Below are 17821 nucleotides of genomic sequence, written 5' to 3' on the forward strand. Positions count from 1 at the left end.
AACTCAAATTCAACTGATTAGGGACCTTAATTACCTGTGCACAATCCCTTTTTGCCGTATAAACTATCATAGGCGTGATACCCTACCATATACATTTGCTCTGCCCACACTTGAGGGGAGGTGACTACGTACAGTATGTACACCAGGGGCAGGAATCTTGGGGGACAGTTTAGAATTCTTCCTACCACAGAATATGATATTGTTAAGAACTATGCCAACTGAATATGTATTTTTCACAAAATGTCATTATTTAATAATTTCATAGGGCTTATGAAATGGTTCCTTGGGACAAGATGCTACCACCAAAACTTGATCCAGAAGAAACAACAGTGGAAAAAGCTGCTGACCCTATCTCACAGTGTTTTACACTGAAAAGATATGAAGGATTGCCAGCAATAACTCAGGTCAGTGATCACCTCTCATAATGAAGTTTTTTAATACATAAAAGTACACAAAACTAAAAAGGAAATCAATTATATTGAAATACAGTTTTAAACATGACTCCTAAGAGGTTTGTGAACTACAGGTTAAGAAGCCCACAGTATCTTGAAAAACTTCAGCTTTTACAGAGAAAAATGATAATTAGAGAGGAAAAATATAGTTTTAATATAAAATCTCAGCACAGGATTTGTGCACAGAAATGAGAACCAATTAAAGGACCAAAAATGTGTCTGGATTCCTATAACTATTTTTAAGGATCTCTCAAATCCTTTAAAATATTTTTATACCTTGTGAAAATTGGTCTTTTATTACATATTGTTTAGTGTTGAATTATACTTGTATCCAAAATCCTTCCTGGCAAGATGATGGTCTAAGATGACGGCTCTAGGTGGGGGAGACTAGCCTGGGGCTGTGGAGCATGGGCTAAGGGGGAGCCAAGAAAGCACAGTCTTGGGATAAAAATCCAAACCAGACCTTTCACAAGGGCTTCAGTCCAAAGGAGGTGGCTAAAGAGGCAGATTCCAGCTATGAGAAAACAAACTGACACTGAAGGTCTGCGAGCAGAGCAGAGACCAGGAGTCGCTCAGGAGCAACCCCCTGAGTGAATAAGGATGCTCGGGGATTGCTTTCCATTGGGTGACTGGGGCTCTTGCCCGTGATACGAGGGGACTGACAAGAGCACTGAAGTTTGTATACTAGAAATTACAGTAACTTAGAACATATATACTAGAGATTACAGTAATTGGAACTTAAATACTAGAAATTACAGTAACATGGTTAAATACTTGTCATTCATTTTGATGGTGATTTTAGATGGTTGGTGGACTATGGGACAGATTTCAAACAAGATCTTTCTTGGCACCAGTCAAACCAGTCAATTTGTAAGTTTTATCTCCTAATGTTCTCATCAGTAGACCTTTTGCTGTCACATATTTGTCAGAATCAGAGGCTCTAGCCCATGGGTGAGGGGCATGTCCTCCGGAGAGCATCCCAGAGGCCCTCTGACTTCGTCCCTGTGGCTGGAAAGAGAACACAAATCCCAGTTCAGTCACTCAGTGTTGCCAGCTTTCTCTTGTTTTCTCTTAACCCTTCTTAAAATTTAGACTATCAAATATACCACAACCATTTAAAAATAAGGAGTGTTTTATATGTCATTTGATATGAACACTTATAATGTTGTAAAATGCATGGATTTCAAGGGATTATGAATTATTTTCTCTCAACTTTTGTATCAAATAGTTATTTTGAGTTCTATTAATGCTAGAAACAATGATTTATTACTAATCTTTCCACATAGGTAATTTTGTGCATTTAGTCTAAAAAACTTGGTGTTTCTGTCTTTGAAAATGTCACTATTTTGTCTTTTTTCTTCTTTTAGCCCACAATACAGCCATCATCTCTGTTTTTATTTTTTAAATTTATCTTTGAATAATTCTTATATAAAAATATAAAATAAAAGTATGATATAATCTGCGTGTCTACTTCCCAAGTATAAAAACAAACCGTTACTAACACCACAGAAGCCCCTACGTACTTCTCTCTAAGCACATGTGCCTTCCTAAGGGATCACCATTATTCCGGCTGTGAAGTTTCACATTTTCATGCACCCTTAAAACATATGTGTTATTCTTAACCAAGATGTGGAATTGTGCTCCATGTTTACAAGTGGTAAACAAGTGTTCCATGTTTATAAGTGGTATCAAATGTATATTCATACAACTTAACATTTTTGTTCAGTATTGTGTTTGTGAGACTCATGCTGGCATCTCTAGGTGTTCACTTTCTCTGACGCATAGTCTTCCATTGAACCGTTATACCACAATTTATTCATCCATTCTCATAACAATTTTTTGTCTGATTTCTGTTGGAGTTGGAAACAGTGTCCCCATATCTTTATAAAGTATAAAGCCATTTCTGGGTTTTATATATACATCCTTACATCTACAATTGCTACATCAAGAGGTGTAAACTTCTTTATGTTCTAAATATTGCTACGTTATTCTCCAAATGAGTTTTACCAATGGACCAACCATCAGCAATGATTGAATGCCCACTGCTGCACTTTGTGGCCAGCATTTGGAATTTTCAAATTAGAAAAATTCTAATTTTAGAAGCATGAAATTGTACTTCATTATAATTTTAACATTTACCTGGTTACTAATAACCATTTTTTTGTAAGTTGTAACTTACTGCATGTTCACATGTATAACTTACTTGTTCATATATTTTGTCTTTTACTGATTGATTATAGAAATTTTTAAGTCTATTATTCTGGATTAAAATCCTTTATTGGTAATATGCATGTCTCCTTCTAGGCTGTGACTTTTCTATTTTATAGTGCCCTTTGCAGAACTGAAGTTCAGAGTTTTAATATAACTGAATTCATCAATATTTACCTCCATATCTTGTTATATTTGTGGAATTTTTAATAGATCTTTCCCTATCCAGAAGTAAAAAGGATATTGTCCTTTATTTACTTTTTTTCTTAAAAATAATTAAAGTTTTGCTTTTCATATTTATCTCTTTAAAACATTTGAAGTCAATTCTCACTTATGATCTGAGCCAGGGACCCATTTCTCAGCATGACTCGGCAGTTGTCCTGTCCCAGTTTAGTGAGTAGACTGCTGAGCAGATTAATGAGTGATTTGTAGCCTGCAACCCATTAGTGGAGAGTCACAACCAGCATTTTGTGAAAATTAAATAGAATAGAAAACATAAGACTGAATCACATGAAACTTTAAACAGATATGTGTATTTTGCAACAAATACTGTGGCCAGTTATGAAGAATAGTGTGAGACAGACAGATAATGCATAAAAAGAATGCATGCGTCCACAGTGAGATAATCCCATCTTTTGTTCCCTGGAGTTTCATATGATGTTCTGGTTTGATGATGGTCAATTTGATTGTCACCTCAATGGGAGGGTTTTTAATCTTGTACATTTAATTTTATATTTACCTAATCCATCATTAATTGCAAAGCAAAGTATGGGAGATTTTAGGCCTTAGTCAGCAAAATTAATAAGTTATTAATAAATTTAAGTTATGGAAAAATAATATCAAAGGTGACATTTTTCAAATCTTTAACAATTGTATGTATCACTTCAATAAAACCAGCATAAATTGCCCTTTAAAGAAGGATATTTTGGAGGACCCTTAAGATGGCAGAGGAGTAAGACTTCCTCCCCACAAATACATCAAAAATATATCTACATGTGGAACAACTCCTACAGAACACCTACTGAACACCGGCAGAAGACCTCAGACTTCCCAAAAGGCAAGAAACTCCTCACGTACCTTTTTTCTTTTGCCCTACCCAGGTACGTGGGTAGGGCAAAAGAAAAAAGAAAAAAACAGAGACAAAAGAATAGGGACGGGACCTGCACCAGTGGGAGGGAGATGTGAAGGAGGAAAGGTTTCTACACACTAGGAAGCCCCTTCACTGGTGGAGACAGAGGGTGGGCAGCGGGGGGAAGCTTCAGAACCATGGAGGAGAGTGCAGCAACAGGGGTGCAGAGGGCAAAGCAGAGAGATTCCTGCACAGAGGATCAGTGCCGACCAGCACTCACCAGCCCGAGAGGCTTGTCTGCTCACCCGCCCGGGAGGGTGGGGGCTGGGAGCTGAGGCTCAGGCTTCTGAGGTCAGATCCCAGGGAGAGGACTGGGGTTGGCTGTGTGAACACAGCCTGAAGGGGGCTAGTGCACCACAGCTAGCCAGGAGGGAGTCTGGGGAAAAGTCTGGAACTGCCTAAGAGTCAAGAGACCATTTTTTCAGGGTGCATGAGGAGAGGGGATTCAGAGCACTGCCTAAATGAGCTCCAGAGACAGGCACAAGCCACAGGTATCAGTGCAGACACCAGAGACAGGCATGAAACGCTAAGGCTGCTGCTGCAGCCACCAAGAAGCCTGTGTGCAAGCACAGGTCACTATCCATATCTCCCCTCCCCGGAGCCTGTGCAGCCCACCACTGCCAGGGTCCAGTAATCCAGGGACAAATTCCCTGGGAGAACACACAGCACGCCTCAGGCTGTTGCAACATCACGCTGGCCTCTGCCACTGCAGGCTCACCCCGCATTATGTACCCATCCCTCCCCCTGGCCTGACTGAGCCAGAGCCCCCTAATCAGCCACTCCTTTAACCCCCTCCTGTCTGGGCAAAGAAAAGATGCCAGAGGGCAACCTACATGCAGAGGAGGGGCCAAATCCAAAGCTGAACCCCAGGAGCTGTGTGAACAAAGAAGAGAAAGAGAAATCTCTCCCAGCAGCCTCAGGAGCAGTGGATTAAATCCCCACAATCAACTTGAGGTACGCTGCATCTGTGGAATACCTGAATAGACAATGAATCATCCCAAAATTGAGGTGGTAGACTTTGGGAGCAACTGTAGACTTGGGGGTTGCTGTCTGCAACTCTTTTGTTTCTGACTTTTATGTTTATCTCAGTATAGTTCTTAGCACTTGTTATCATTGGTGGATTTGTTTATTGGTTTGGTTGCTCTCTTCGTTTTTTAATTTTTAAATTTTTTATTATTTTTTTAATAATTTTTTTATATTTTATTTTAATTACTTTATTTTATTTTATTATTTTTTCTTTCTCTCTTTTTTTTCTCCCGTTTCTTCTGAGCCGTGTGGCTGACAGGGTCTTGGTGATCTGGCTGGCTATGAGGCATGAGCCTCTGAGGTGGGAGAGCCGAGTTCAGGACATTGGACCACCAGAGACCTCCCAGCCCCATGTAATATCAATCAGTGAGAGCTCTCACAGAGATCTCCATCTCAATGCTAAGAACCAGCTCCACTCAATCACCAGCAAGCTCCAGTGCTGAACACCCAATGCCAAACAAGTAGCAAGATAGGAACACAACCACACCCATTAGCAGAAAGGCTGCCTAAAATCATAATAAATTCACAGACACCCCAAAACACATGACCGGACACAGTTCTGCCCACCAGAAAGACAAGATCCAGCCTCATCCACCAGAAAACAGGCAACAGTCCCCTCCACCAGGAAGCCTACACAACCCACTGAACCAACCTCACCCACTGGGGGTGGACACCAAAAACAATGGGAACTACGAACCTGCAGCCTGCAAAAAGGAGACCCCAAACACAGTAAGTTAAGCAAAACGAGAAGACAGAGAAGCACAGCAGATGAAGGAGCAAGGTAAAAACCCACCAGACCAAACAAATGAAGAGGAAATAGGCAGTCTACCTGAAAAAGAATTCAGAGTAATGATAGTAAAGATGTTCCAAAATCCTGGAAATAGAGTGGAGAAGATACAAGAAACGTTTAACAAGGACCTAGAAGAAGCAAAGAGCAAACAAATAATGATGAAAAACACACTAAATGAAATTAAAAATTCTCTAGAAGGAATCAATAGCAGAATAACTGAGGCAGAAGAACCGATAAGTGATCTGGAAGATAAAATAGTGGAAATAACTACCCCAGAGCAGAATGAAGAAAAAAGAATGAAAATAATTGAGGGCAGTCTCAGATACATCTGGGACAACATTAAACACACCAACATTCCAATTATAGGGTCCCAGAAGAACAAGAAAAAAAGAAAGACACTGAGAAAATATTTGAAGAAATTATAGTTGAAAACTTCCCTAATATGGGAAAGGAAATAGTCTATCAAGTCCAGTAAGCACAGAGAGTCCCATACAGGATAAATCCAAAGAGAAACATGCCAAAACACATATTAATCAAACTGTCAAAAATTAAATACAAAGAAAAAATATTAAAAGCAGCAAGGGAAAAACAGCAAATAACATACAAGGGAATCACCCTAAGATTAACAGCTGATCTTTCAGCAGAAACACTGCAAGCCAGAAGGGAGTGGCAGGACATATTTAAAGTGATGAAAGGGGAAAACTGACAACCAAGATTACTCTACCCAGCAAGGATCTCATTCAGATTTGACAGAGAAATTAAAACCTTTACAGACAAGCAAAAGTAAAGAGAATTCAGCACCACCAAACCAGATTTGCAACAAATACTAAGGGAACTTCTCTAGGCAGGAAACACAAGAGAAGGAAAACACCTACAAAAACAAACCCAAAACAATTTAAAAAATGGTACAAGGAACATACATATCGATAATTACGTCAAGTGTAAATGGATTAAATGTTCCAACCAAAAGACACAGACTGGCTGAAAGGATACAAAAACAAGACCCATATATATGCTGTCTACAAGAGACCCACTTCAGACCTAGGGACACATACAGACTGAAAGTGAGGGGATGGAAAAAGATATTCCATGCAAATGGAAATCAAAAGAAATCTGGAGTAGCAATACTCATATCAGAAAAAATAGACTTTAAAATAAAGACGATTACAAGAGACAAAGAAGGACACTACATAATGATCAAGCAATCAATCCAAGAAGAAGATATAACAATTGTAAATATTTATGCATCCAACATAGGAGCACCTCAATACATAAGCCAAATGCTAACAGCTGTAAAAGGGGAAATCGACAGTAACACAATCATAGTAGGGGAATTTAACAGCCTACTTTCACCAGTGGACAGATCGTCCAAAATGAAAATAAATAAGGAAACACAAGCTTTAAATGACACATTAAACAAGATGGACTTAATTGATATTTATAGGACATTCCATCCAAAATCAACAGAATACACTTTCTTCTCGAATGCTCGTGGAACATTCTGAAGGATAGATCATATCTTGGGTCACAAATCAAGCCTTGGTAAATTTAAGAAATTGAAAATTTATCAAGTATCTTTTCTGACCACAACACTATGAGACTAGATATCAATTACAGGAAAAAAAAACTGTAAAAAATACAAACACATGGGGAGCTAAACAATACACTACTAAATAACCAAGAGATCACTGAGGAAATCAAAGAGGAAATTAAAAAAATACCTAGAAACAACTGACAATGAGAACACAGCAACCCCAAACCTATGGGATTCAGCAAAAGCAGCTCTAAGAGGGAGGTTTATAGCAATACAGTCCTGCCTCAAGAAACAAGAAACATCTCAAATAAACAACCTAACCTTACACTTAAAGCAATTAGAGAAAGAAAAACAAAAACAAAAAAACCCCAAAGTTAGCAGTAGGAAAGAAATCATAAAGATCAGATCAGAAAGATATGAAAAACAAATGAAGGAAACAATAGTAAAGATCAATAAAACTAAAAAGTGGTTCTTTCAGAAGATAAACAAAATTGATAAACCATTAGCCAGACTCATCAAGAAAAAAAGGGAGAAGACTCAAATCAACAGAATTAGAAATGAAAAAGGAGAATTAACAAGTGACACTGCAGAAGTACAGGGATCATGAGAGATTACCACAAGCAACTCTATGCCAATAAAATGGACAACCTAGAAGGAATGAACAAATTCTTAGAAAAACACAACCTTCCAAGACTGAACCAGAAAGGAATAGAAAATATGAACCGACCAATCACAAGCACTGTAATTGAGACTGTGATTAAAAATCTTCCAACAAACAAAAGCCCAGGACCAGATGGCTTCACAGGCGAATTCTATCAACCATTTAGAGAAGAGCTAACACCAATCCTTCTCAAACTCTTCCCAAATATAGCAGAGGGAGGAACACTCCCAAGCTCATTCTATGAGGCCACCATCACCCTGATAACAAAACTAGAAAAAGATGTCACAAAAAAAGAAAACCACAGGCCAGTAATACTGATGAACATAAATGCAAAAGTCCTCAACAAAATACTGGCAAACAGAATCCAACAGCACATTAAAAGGATCATACACCATGATCAAGTGGAGTTTATCCCAGGAATGCAAGGATTCTTCAATATACGCAAATCAATCAATGTGATACACCATATTAACAAACTGAAGGAGAAAAACCATATGATCATCTCAACAGATGCAGAAAAAGCTTTTGACAAAATTCAACACCCATTAATGATAAAAACCCTCCAGAAAGTAGGCATAGAGGGAACTTACCTCAACATAATAAAGGCCATATAGGACAAACCCACAGCCAACAGCGTTCTCAATGGTGAACAACTGAAACCATTTCCACTAAGATCAGGAACAAGACAAGGTTGCCCATTCTCACCACTATTATTCAACATAGTTTTGGAAGTTTTAGCCACAGCAATCAGAGAAGAAAAAGAAATAAAAGGAATCCAAGTTAGAAAAGAAGAAGAAAGCTGTCACTCTTTGCAGATGACATGTTACTATACATAGAGAATCCTAAAGATGCTACCAGAAAGCTACGAGAGCTAATCAATGAATTTGGTAAAGTAGCAGGATACAAAATTAATGCACAGAAGTCTCTTGCATTCCTATACACTAATGATGAAAAATCTGAAAGAGAAATTAAGGAAACACCCTTATTTACCATTGCAACAAAAAGAATAAAATACCTAGGAATAAACCTACCTAAGGAGAAAAAAGACCTCTATGCAGAAAACTATAAGACACTAATGAAAGAAACTAAAGATGATACAAACAGATGGAAAGATATAGCATGTTCTTGGATTGGAAGAATCAACATTGTGAAAATGACTCTACTACCCAAAACAATCTACAGATTCAGTGCAATCCCTATCAAACTACCAATGGCATTTTTCACAGAACTAGAACAAAAAAGCTCACAATTTGTATGGAAACACAAAAGACCCCTAATAGCCAAAGCAATCTTGAGAAAGAAAAACGGAGCTGGAGGAATCAGGCTCCCTGACTTCAGACTATACTACAAAGTTACAGTAATCAAGACAGTATGATACTGGCACAAAAACAGAAATATAGATCAATGGAAGAGGATAGAAAGCCCAGAGATAAACCCATGCACATATGATCAGCTAATCTTTGATAAAGGAGGCAAGAATATACAATGGAGAAAAGACAGCCTCTTCCATAAGTGGTGCTGGCAATACTGGACAGCTACATGTAAAAGAATGAAATCAGAACACTCCCTAACACCGTACACAAAACTAAACTCAAAATTGATTGAAGACCTTAATGTAAGGCCAGTCACTATAAAACTCTTAGAAGAAAACATAGGCAGAACACTCTATGACATAAATCACAGCAAGATCATTTTTGACTCACCTCCTAGAGTATGGGAAATTAAAACAAACAAATGGGACCTAATGAAACTTAAAAGCTTTTCCATAGCAAGAGAAACCATAAACAAGACGAAATGACAACCCTCAGGATTGGAGAAAATATTTGCAAACAAAGCAACTGACAAAGGATTAGTCTCCAAAATATACAAGCAGCTCATGCAGCTCAATAACAAAAAAACAAACAACCCAATCCAAAAATGGGCAGAAGATGTCAATAGACATTTCTCCAAAGAAGATATACAGATTGCCAACAAACACATGAAAGGATGCTCAACATCACTAATCATTAGAGAAATGCAAATCAAAACTTCAATGAGGTATCATCTCACACAGGTCAGAATGGCCATCATCAAAAAATCTGCAAACAATAAATGCTGGAGAGGGTGTGGAGAAAAGGGAACCCTCTTGCACTGTTGGTGGGAATGTAAATTGATACAGCCACTATGGAGAACAGTATGGAGGTTCCTTAAAAAACTAAAAATACAACTACCATACTATCCAGCAATCCCACTACTGGGCATAGACCCTGAGAAAACCATAATTCAAAAAGAGACCTGTACCACAATGTTCATTGCAGCACTATTTACAATAGCCAGGACATGGAAGCAACCTAAGTGTCCATCGACAGATGAATGGATAAAGAAGATGTGGCATCATATATACAATGGAATATTACTCAGCCATAAAAAGAAACAAAATTGAGTTATTTGTTGTGAGGTGGACGGACCTAGAATCTGTCATACAGAGTGAAGTAAGTCAGAAACAGAAAAACAAATACCGTATGCTAACGCATATATATGGAATCTTAAAAGAAAAAAAATGGTTCTGAGGAACCTAGGGGCAGCAGACGTAGAGAATGGACTTGAGGACACGGGGAGGGGGAAGTGTATGCTGGGACGAAGTGAGAGAGTGGCATGGACATATATACACTACCAAATGTAAAATAGATAGCTAGTGGGAAGCAGCCACACAGCACAGGGAGATCAGCTCGGTGCTTTGTGACCACCTAGAGGGGTGGGATAGGGAGAGCGGGAGGGAGACACAAGAGGGAGGGGATATGGGGATATATGTATATGTATAGCTGATTCACTTTGTTATACAGCAGAAAGTAACACAACATTGTAAAGCAATTATACTCCAATAAAGATGTTTAAAAAAAGGATTTTTTTAATTATTAGAATAAAAAAGTATAGTGAAGTGGAAATATGCAAAATCATAATCAAGTTTAAATGCTGAATCTGGAATTGCAAGTAATGACAGTATTGAGAAAAATATTGAGTCGTGTCAGCAAACCGATTTTATTGAGCCATATTCTAAAAACAGTATGTAAAGTTTTGATAAAGATTATTTAAAAGATGGCTTAATCAAAGGTATAAAACACCCCAATAAAAATAATAGATTCCAATGTATAAATTGAATGGTAATAATTTAAATCAAAGATTAAAACATTCAAAATATAAGTTCCTTATAAACACAGCAAGCTGAAATAGTTGATAATCCCATTCAAATATCTTTTAAAAGAATAAAGATGTAAATTGCTGGTGCTAACTCTTAATATTACGTGAGTGCTAATAAAAAAACTTTATTAGCGAGAATTCCCTGGCAGTCCAGTGGTTAGGACTCGACCTAACCACTGCCATGGTGGTTAGGTTAGGCCCTTTCACTGCCATGGACCCAGGTTCGATCCCTGGTCGAGGAACTAAGATTCCACGAGCCACATGTCACAGCCAAAAAAGAAAAAAGAAAAGAAAAACTTTATTAGCATCTTTCTGTTTACATGTCATGTGGTAAAATAGCAAATAGCTCACCCAGTTTCTATGCATCCATTGCATTTATTGTTTTAATGATGAATCATCCACTGAACTAAAAGGTGTAAGTCCTAGTCAGTTCTGCCACATCTCAGAACTCCTGAGGGATCCACTCACCCTGGAGCCTTCCTCTAGTAAATGCTGCTCCCATTAGCAAGAAAAACCTGTATGTGAATGCTCGTAACAGCTCTATTCATAATCTTCAAAACCTGGAAACAACCAAGATTGCTTTCAACAGGTGAATGGAAAAACATGTATTGGATAAAGATACTAGAGTAGAGCTACACAATGGAATAGAACAAATGCAACACACAACAAGACGGATGAATCTTAAAAGCATTTTGCTCAATGAAAGCAGCCAGATCCAAAAGATCTCATATTGCATGATTCCATTTATATGACATTGTAGAAAAGGCAACACTACAAGGGTGGGAGTGGATCAGTGGCTACCAGGATTTGGGGGAGGGGGACAGAGTTGAAGACAAAGAGCCTGTAAACAAACATTAGGGCGATGGAACAGCTCTATATGGTTCTGTGGTGCTGGCCACATGACTGTATTTGTCAAACCCATAGAACTGTATGTGCACCACGGACAGCAAACTGTACTGAATGCAAAGTAAAAAATAGAGAAAGAGAGAGAAATATATACCAGGATGGTGGGAAAATCCAGGATGGAATTCAGAAGGTAACAAGTGAATCTGTATTACAAACAAATGACATAACTACATTTAAGTGGATGGGAGAAAACAGGAGTGATCCTAAATTTGGACCTTCATAAACTCGGAAACAGTATTTTGACACAAAACAGTAAGGCTAATGACAAAAAGAACTGTATGTAAGTACTATCTACACTCTACTTGGTAAATGTGTTTCTCACCAAGAAACAGGTTGGCAATTCTAAACTTCTTACATGTACACTCCATGTAAGAACATGTAGTATGACTTGTGCCTGTTTGTCACATTTTGTTACATGTGACAAAAAGTAAATCTTTGGTAGATGGTGGAGGCAGGTCTCACACTGTCAGAGAAGGAAACAGTAAATAAGGGAGAAAAGGCTAAGAATGAGCCCTGTGGTGCTGATTAGACTTGGGGACATCCCACGAACTCATGTTTACAGGCACATTTCATTTTGTTGTGCTACACAGATTCTGTGTTTTTTACAAATGGAAGGTCTGTGGCAACCCTGCATCGAGCAAGTTTATCGGTGCCATTTTTCCAACAGCACTTGCTCACTTTGCATCTCTGTGTCATATTTTGGTAATTCTCACAATATTTCAAACTTTTTCATTATTATTATATTTGTAATGGTGGTCTCTGATCAGTGATCTTTAATGTTACTAGTGCAACAGGATTTCAGCTTGCTGAAGACTTAGATTATGGTTAGCATTTTTTAGCAGTAAAGTATTTTTAAATTAAGGTATGGACAGTTTTAGACATAATGCCATTGTACACTTAATAGACTATAGTTTAGTATAAACATAACTTTTATATGCACTGGGAAATCGAAAAATTTGTGTTACTCGCTTTACTGTGGTATTCACTTTTATTGCCGTGATCTGGAACCGAACCCATAATATCTCTGAGGTATCCCTTTATTTATATATATGTATATGCAGAAAGTAAATACAGAAATATATGTAGATATATGGATACACACGGGTTCAAATACGCCCAGATATTCCTAGTTCTGTCCGCTGGGAGGGCCTAGAAGCAGGGACACACAAGCAGCCAGAAGTATGTCTAGCTCCAAAATGTTGGTTTAAAATGCCACTCTCCAATAAAAGACATTGTGAGATCCTTGGAGAAATGGCTGATTCTAGGGTTGGAGCAGGGAAAGTACACAATAAACCCCAAGCTCCTTGAAGTGCCCTAAATAACTGCAATCTTGTGTATGTCACTGAACTCCTTTGGGCCACAGTCGCTTCCTCTCCACCATGGAGAGTTACACTAGATGGTCAGTAAGAGCCAGTCAAATGTGGACCTTCCGTGTGTCTAAGAAAATGAGAGGTCAGCTCTGCCAAATATGACATGTCTAACCATTGAGGACAAAAACAGCAAAGAAAAACCCGGGAGAAGAGGCTTTGGAGCTAAATCATAGGAGTCAACAAGGACTTATGTGTCCTTGGCTGTTTGGAGTCAATTTGTTTTGTGCTTGATTTTCATCACTTAAAAACTACATCTTTAAATCTTTTCTGCTTAAAATTACAAACTTTTGGAAGCCCATTCTTATGGGATATCTCTGAAGACATTTTTTTTTTTTTTTTAAAGTTGATGTACTTTTTATTTATTTATTTATTTTTATTGATTGATTGATTGGTTGCTATGTTGGGTCTTCGTTTCCGTGCTAGGGCTTTCTCTAGTTGTGGCAAGCGGGGGCCACTCTTCATCGCGGTGCGCGGGCCTCTCAGTATCGTGGCGTCTTTCGTTGCGGAGCACAGGCTCCAGACGCGCAGGCTCAGTAGTTGTGGCTCACGGGCCTCATTGCTCCGCGGCATGTGGGATCTTCCCAGACCAGGGCTCGAACCTGTGTCCCCTGCATTAGCAGGCAGATTCTCAGCCACTGCGCCACCAGGGAAGCCCCTGAAGACATTTTTTAATAAGAGAAATACTCTAATCATTTGATGTTTATTAATGTCAATAACTCAGTTGCCCATGTTTTCTCTTTTTCTAAGTGTGAGTCCAAGTTCCAGAAGCAAATACATTCCTCTCTATACGTAAGTAATGTTTCTTAATGTTTTAAAAATTACTAGATTTACATCTAAATTGTAGTTGTTTTCAGCTCACTCATGTTTGTAATTCACTTTTTAAAACAGCTTACGCTTTCTAACAGATTTCTAATGTTTTCCTAGCATGATGCCTGTCAGGAGTTTCATCAAAAATGTGTTAAAGGTTTTAATAAAAGAAAGAAAGGGAGAGCAGTGTTTTCAGTTTTCCCAAATTGGTTATTTTATGAAATAAAATACCTTGGATGCTACTAATATTGGGTGTTGTCACCCAGAAAGACTTTTACACTTGATGTGGAAGCTGCAATGTGCTCACCAAAGCTGAAGGGCAGGAAACGCGATCTCTTGCTTTTCTATTTAAATTTGGCTCTCCGTGGGTGGCACAGATGTGCGTCATCCGCCCTTTGGGGTCTTCTCTGCTTTGTATTGGAGAAAAAACTTGTGCTTTAGTCAGCTTGGGCTGCTGTCACAACATAGCACAGACTGGGTGGCTTGTAAACAACACACGTTTATTTCCCACAGTTCTGGAGGCTGGAAGTTAGGGACAGCCAAGGGGTCACAGACTTGTGTCCACGCATGGTTCAGGGGGCGAGGAGCTCGTGGTGTCCCTTTTATAAGAACACTAATGACCCAAGTACCTCCCACCTCCTGAAACCATCACCTTTGGATGTTAGGAATTCAACGTATGAATTTTGAGGGGACATAAACCTTCAGATCACAGTACCTTGGAACAAAGTAAATCCAAGAAAAGAGAGGAATCTGGGCCATTCATCTTTGCCCTCCCCCCTCATTACTCCAGCCTCTCCTGCTCTCCAGTAGAGTTGACTCACCTTCCTACGAGTGGCCCCAGAAGTGCCTGCGGGGCACCCCCTCACTGCTGTGGACTAATTGGACCTTCTCGCAGGCCCCGAAGGCACATCGCCAGTTGCCCACAATCCCAGGCACCTGCCCCGTTTCCGTCCCCACAGAAGGCCCCTCAGCTCTGGCGACACCCGCCTCTGCCTTGCCCCGGCTGCCTCCAAGCTCCAGGCAGGAGTTGGCTCAGGGCTGCAGAAGCAGCTGCGTCTTTGCTCAAAAACACAAACCAGCTGTTGCTCTCACTCTGGCCCAAACGGAAGATCAACTCTTACTCTAAAAGAGAGAAAGTCTCCTTACTTTATTTTTTTTAAGGCAAATTGTTCCATCACCGTGGTTAATTTTTTGCATTTTGAATTTTGATCTATTTTGTCAAGATTTCCTTTGCAAGTTAGGATATGTTCATCTATTTTTTCTATGTTTCTTTTCATCCTAACAGTGGTTGCGTGCAGTCTACAAATGCTGATGACGTTGACAACCCCTGTGGAGACATCACATCTCTCGCCAAGCCTCGCAGCTCTGAAATTCTTTATTCGCACTCAAGTTGGTGAGTTCCACTTATGATTATTCCCCTCACTTTATTATTCAGGAGGAAACATGGTCATGGGCTTTGCAATGAATGAAGCAATTAAAAAACGGCCCTGGATAAACAACAAGGTCCTACTGTACAGCACAGGGAACTATATTCAATCTCCCGGGATAAACCATAATGGAAAAGAATCTGAAAAAGAATGTATATGAGTATAACTGAGTCACTTTGCTGTACAGCAGAAATTAACACAACATTATAAATCAACTCTACTTCAATAAAATTAAAAAAAAAAAAGACAACAGCCTGGTGCTGCTCACAGCTTAGGAAGAAAGATACCTGTTTCCTGAAAGGACTGTAGTTTCTCACAAAGGAGATTATAGTTTTGAGCACTGACTAACCTGGGCGCCTACATATATATGCAATATATCTTTACATGCTATGTTTTATGAATATATTATATATATATAATATATACAAAAAGTATGTATAGATTCACTTTCACCAGTGGAAATACTGAGCCTCAGAAATTACTTCCCTAGGATTCACAGGATACACTACAGGAAGCTGACGTTCTGTGTCTTTTTTTTTTTTTTTTTTAATTTTTACTAGAGTATAATTGATTTGCAATGTTGTTAGTTTCAGGTGTACAGCAAAGTGAATCAGTTATACGTGCACATATATCCACTCTTTTTTAGATTCTTTTCCCATACAGGTCATTACAGAGTATTGAGTAGAGTTCCCTGTGCTATACAGCAGGTTCTTATTAGTTATCTATTTTATACATAGTAGTGTGTATATGTCAATCCCTATCTCCCAATTTATCCCTCCCCCCCTTACCCCCTGGTAACCATAAGTTTGTTTTCTACATCTGTGACTCTATTTCTGTTTTGTAAATAAGTTCATTTCTATCCTTTTTTTAGATTCCACATATAAGTGATATCATATGATATGTCTTTCTCTGTCTGACTTACTTCACTTAGTATGATAATCTCTAGGTCCATCCATGTTGCTGCAAAGGGCATTATTTCATTCCTTTTTATGGTTGAGTAATATTCCGTGGTATATACGTACCACATCTTCTTCATTACACCACTGAGCTGCTACACATCATGGCTGTTACCCCATCAGTTTCTGTGGTGACTGAAAACCTTGCAGGAGGTGTCCTGCAAGCCTATAGTGTGAATCACAACAGCATTCTAAATGTTAGCTGCTTTCTATTTTTTTTTAAACATCAGTTGTGCCCATGAGACGAAATAGCTAAATTTCTCATTGGCTGTCCTTCAGACCTATCCTACACCCTATAATAATTTTGAATTTTCCTGTGTTATATATTCTGACTCTCTAATTCTTTTGACTACCTGGCCAAACTAAAATATGTTTCAAAACTAACTTTGGTTTTAAAATATATTTCTGTAACTTATTGCATTGAAGAATTAAATGAGTTGATCTATTTCAACCGAAAACAAAAAAGAAAGAAAAAAGAGGAGAGAATACATAAAATATTCCACGTACTGTGACAAAGACTTAGCCCTCACGTAGCTTGCAAACCTGCAGGGCCGGTGAGCTCTGCACACCAACAATGATAATATAGAGCAGGATGGAGTGAGTCTCCTGAGAAGTGAGCTTAGTACTTTTGATCTCAGTTGTACAGAGAGGTCACTTTCACCCACAAGACTTGAAGGCCGTGACGTTTTAGCTGAGTCCTGAGGAAGTGTTCGCTGGTTATGATTCTTCCATAATTTCTGCAAGGAAATTATTGCTATTAAACGTGGCAATTCTAAAAAATTTTCAAGAAAGAATATGAGGATAAACCCAACTGAAAATATCCTACTGGCATAAAATTTTATTTCTCCTTTGAAATGTACATCTGAATTTTGGAATGTTTTATGAAACATTCTTGCTAAAGAAGAAAATGTATTCTTCTGGGTCATTCTTCAAGGATAGTAAAGAGAAGTCTGGCAGCATTTTAAAAATTTGATGTAGAACATACCATTTACCTTGAGTAAATTTGGGAGCATGCCATTCTACCTCATCTTGCTGTTAATTAGTGTTTTTAAGGAAAGGAAATTGAATGGATTATGTAAAAGAATTGGACACTAACTGTACTTCCCCAAATTGGCCACTAGAGGGCCCCCAAGGTTGCAAAGTTCCTTCTTTGGATACGGTTTCATTTTTTAACAGAATCTTAACCTTTTAACACAAAGAAAGATTTTCCATTTTTATTATGAGATACTGATACAAAATGTATAGTGTCATATGTAACATATAAAGCAAAATAACAAGGAAATGCCTGTGCATCCCGGGCCTAGCTAAGGACATAGTATCGTATCTTTCAAGCCACCTGTATATTCATCCCAACCCCATCTCCTCGATCTCCTTCCCC

General features: G+C 38.6%; 1 protein-coding gene across 1 annotated transcript in view; it reads left to right on the forward strand.

The window, feature by feature from the left end:
* The window catches only part of SPMIP7 (sperm microtubule inner protein 7), a 57342-nt gene that overhangs the window by 27340 nt on the left and 12181 nt on the right, over positions 1-17821 (forward strand). Inside the window, exons 5-8 of the mRNA XM_068550330.1 lie at positions 266-404; positions 1255-1322; positions 14001-14042; positions 15346-15453. Of these exons, the coding sequence (XP_068406431.1) occupies positions 266-404; positions 1255-1322; positions 14001-14042; positions 15346-15453 (357 nt within the window). The remainder of the gene's footprint in view (positions 1-265; positions 405-1254; positions 1323-14000; positions 14043-15345; positions 15454-17821) is intronic.

The sequence above is a fragment of the Eschrichtius robustus genome, chromosome 8 (genome assembly GCF_028021215.1).
Source record: "Eschrichtius robustus isolate mEscRob2 chromosome 8, mEscRob2.pri, whole genome shotgun sequence".
NCBI lineage: Eukaryota > Metazoa > Chordata > Mammalia > Artiodactyla > Eschrichtiidae > Eschrichtius > Eschrichtius robustus.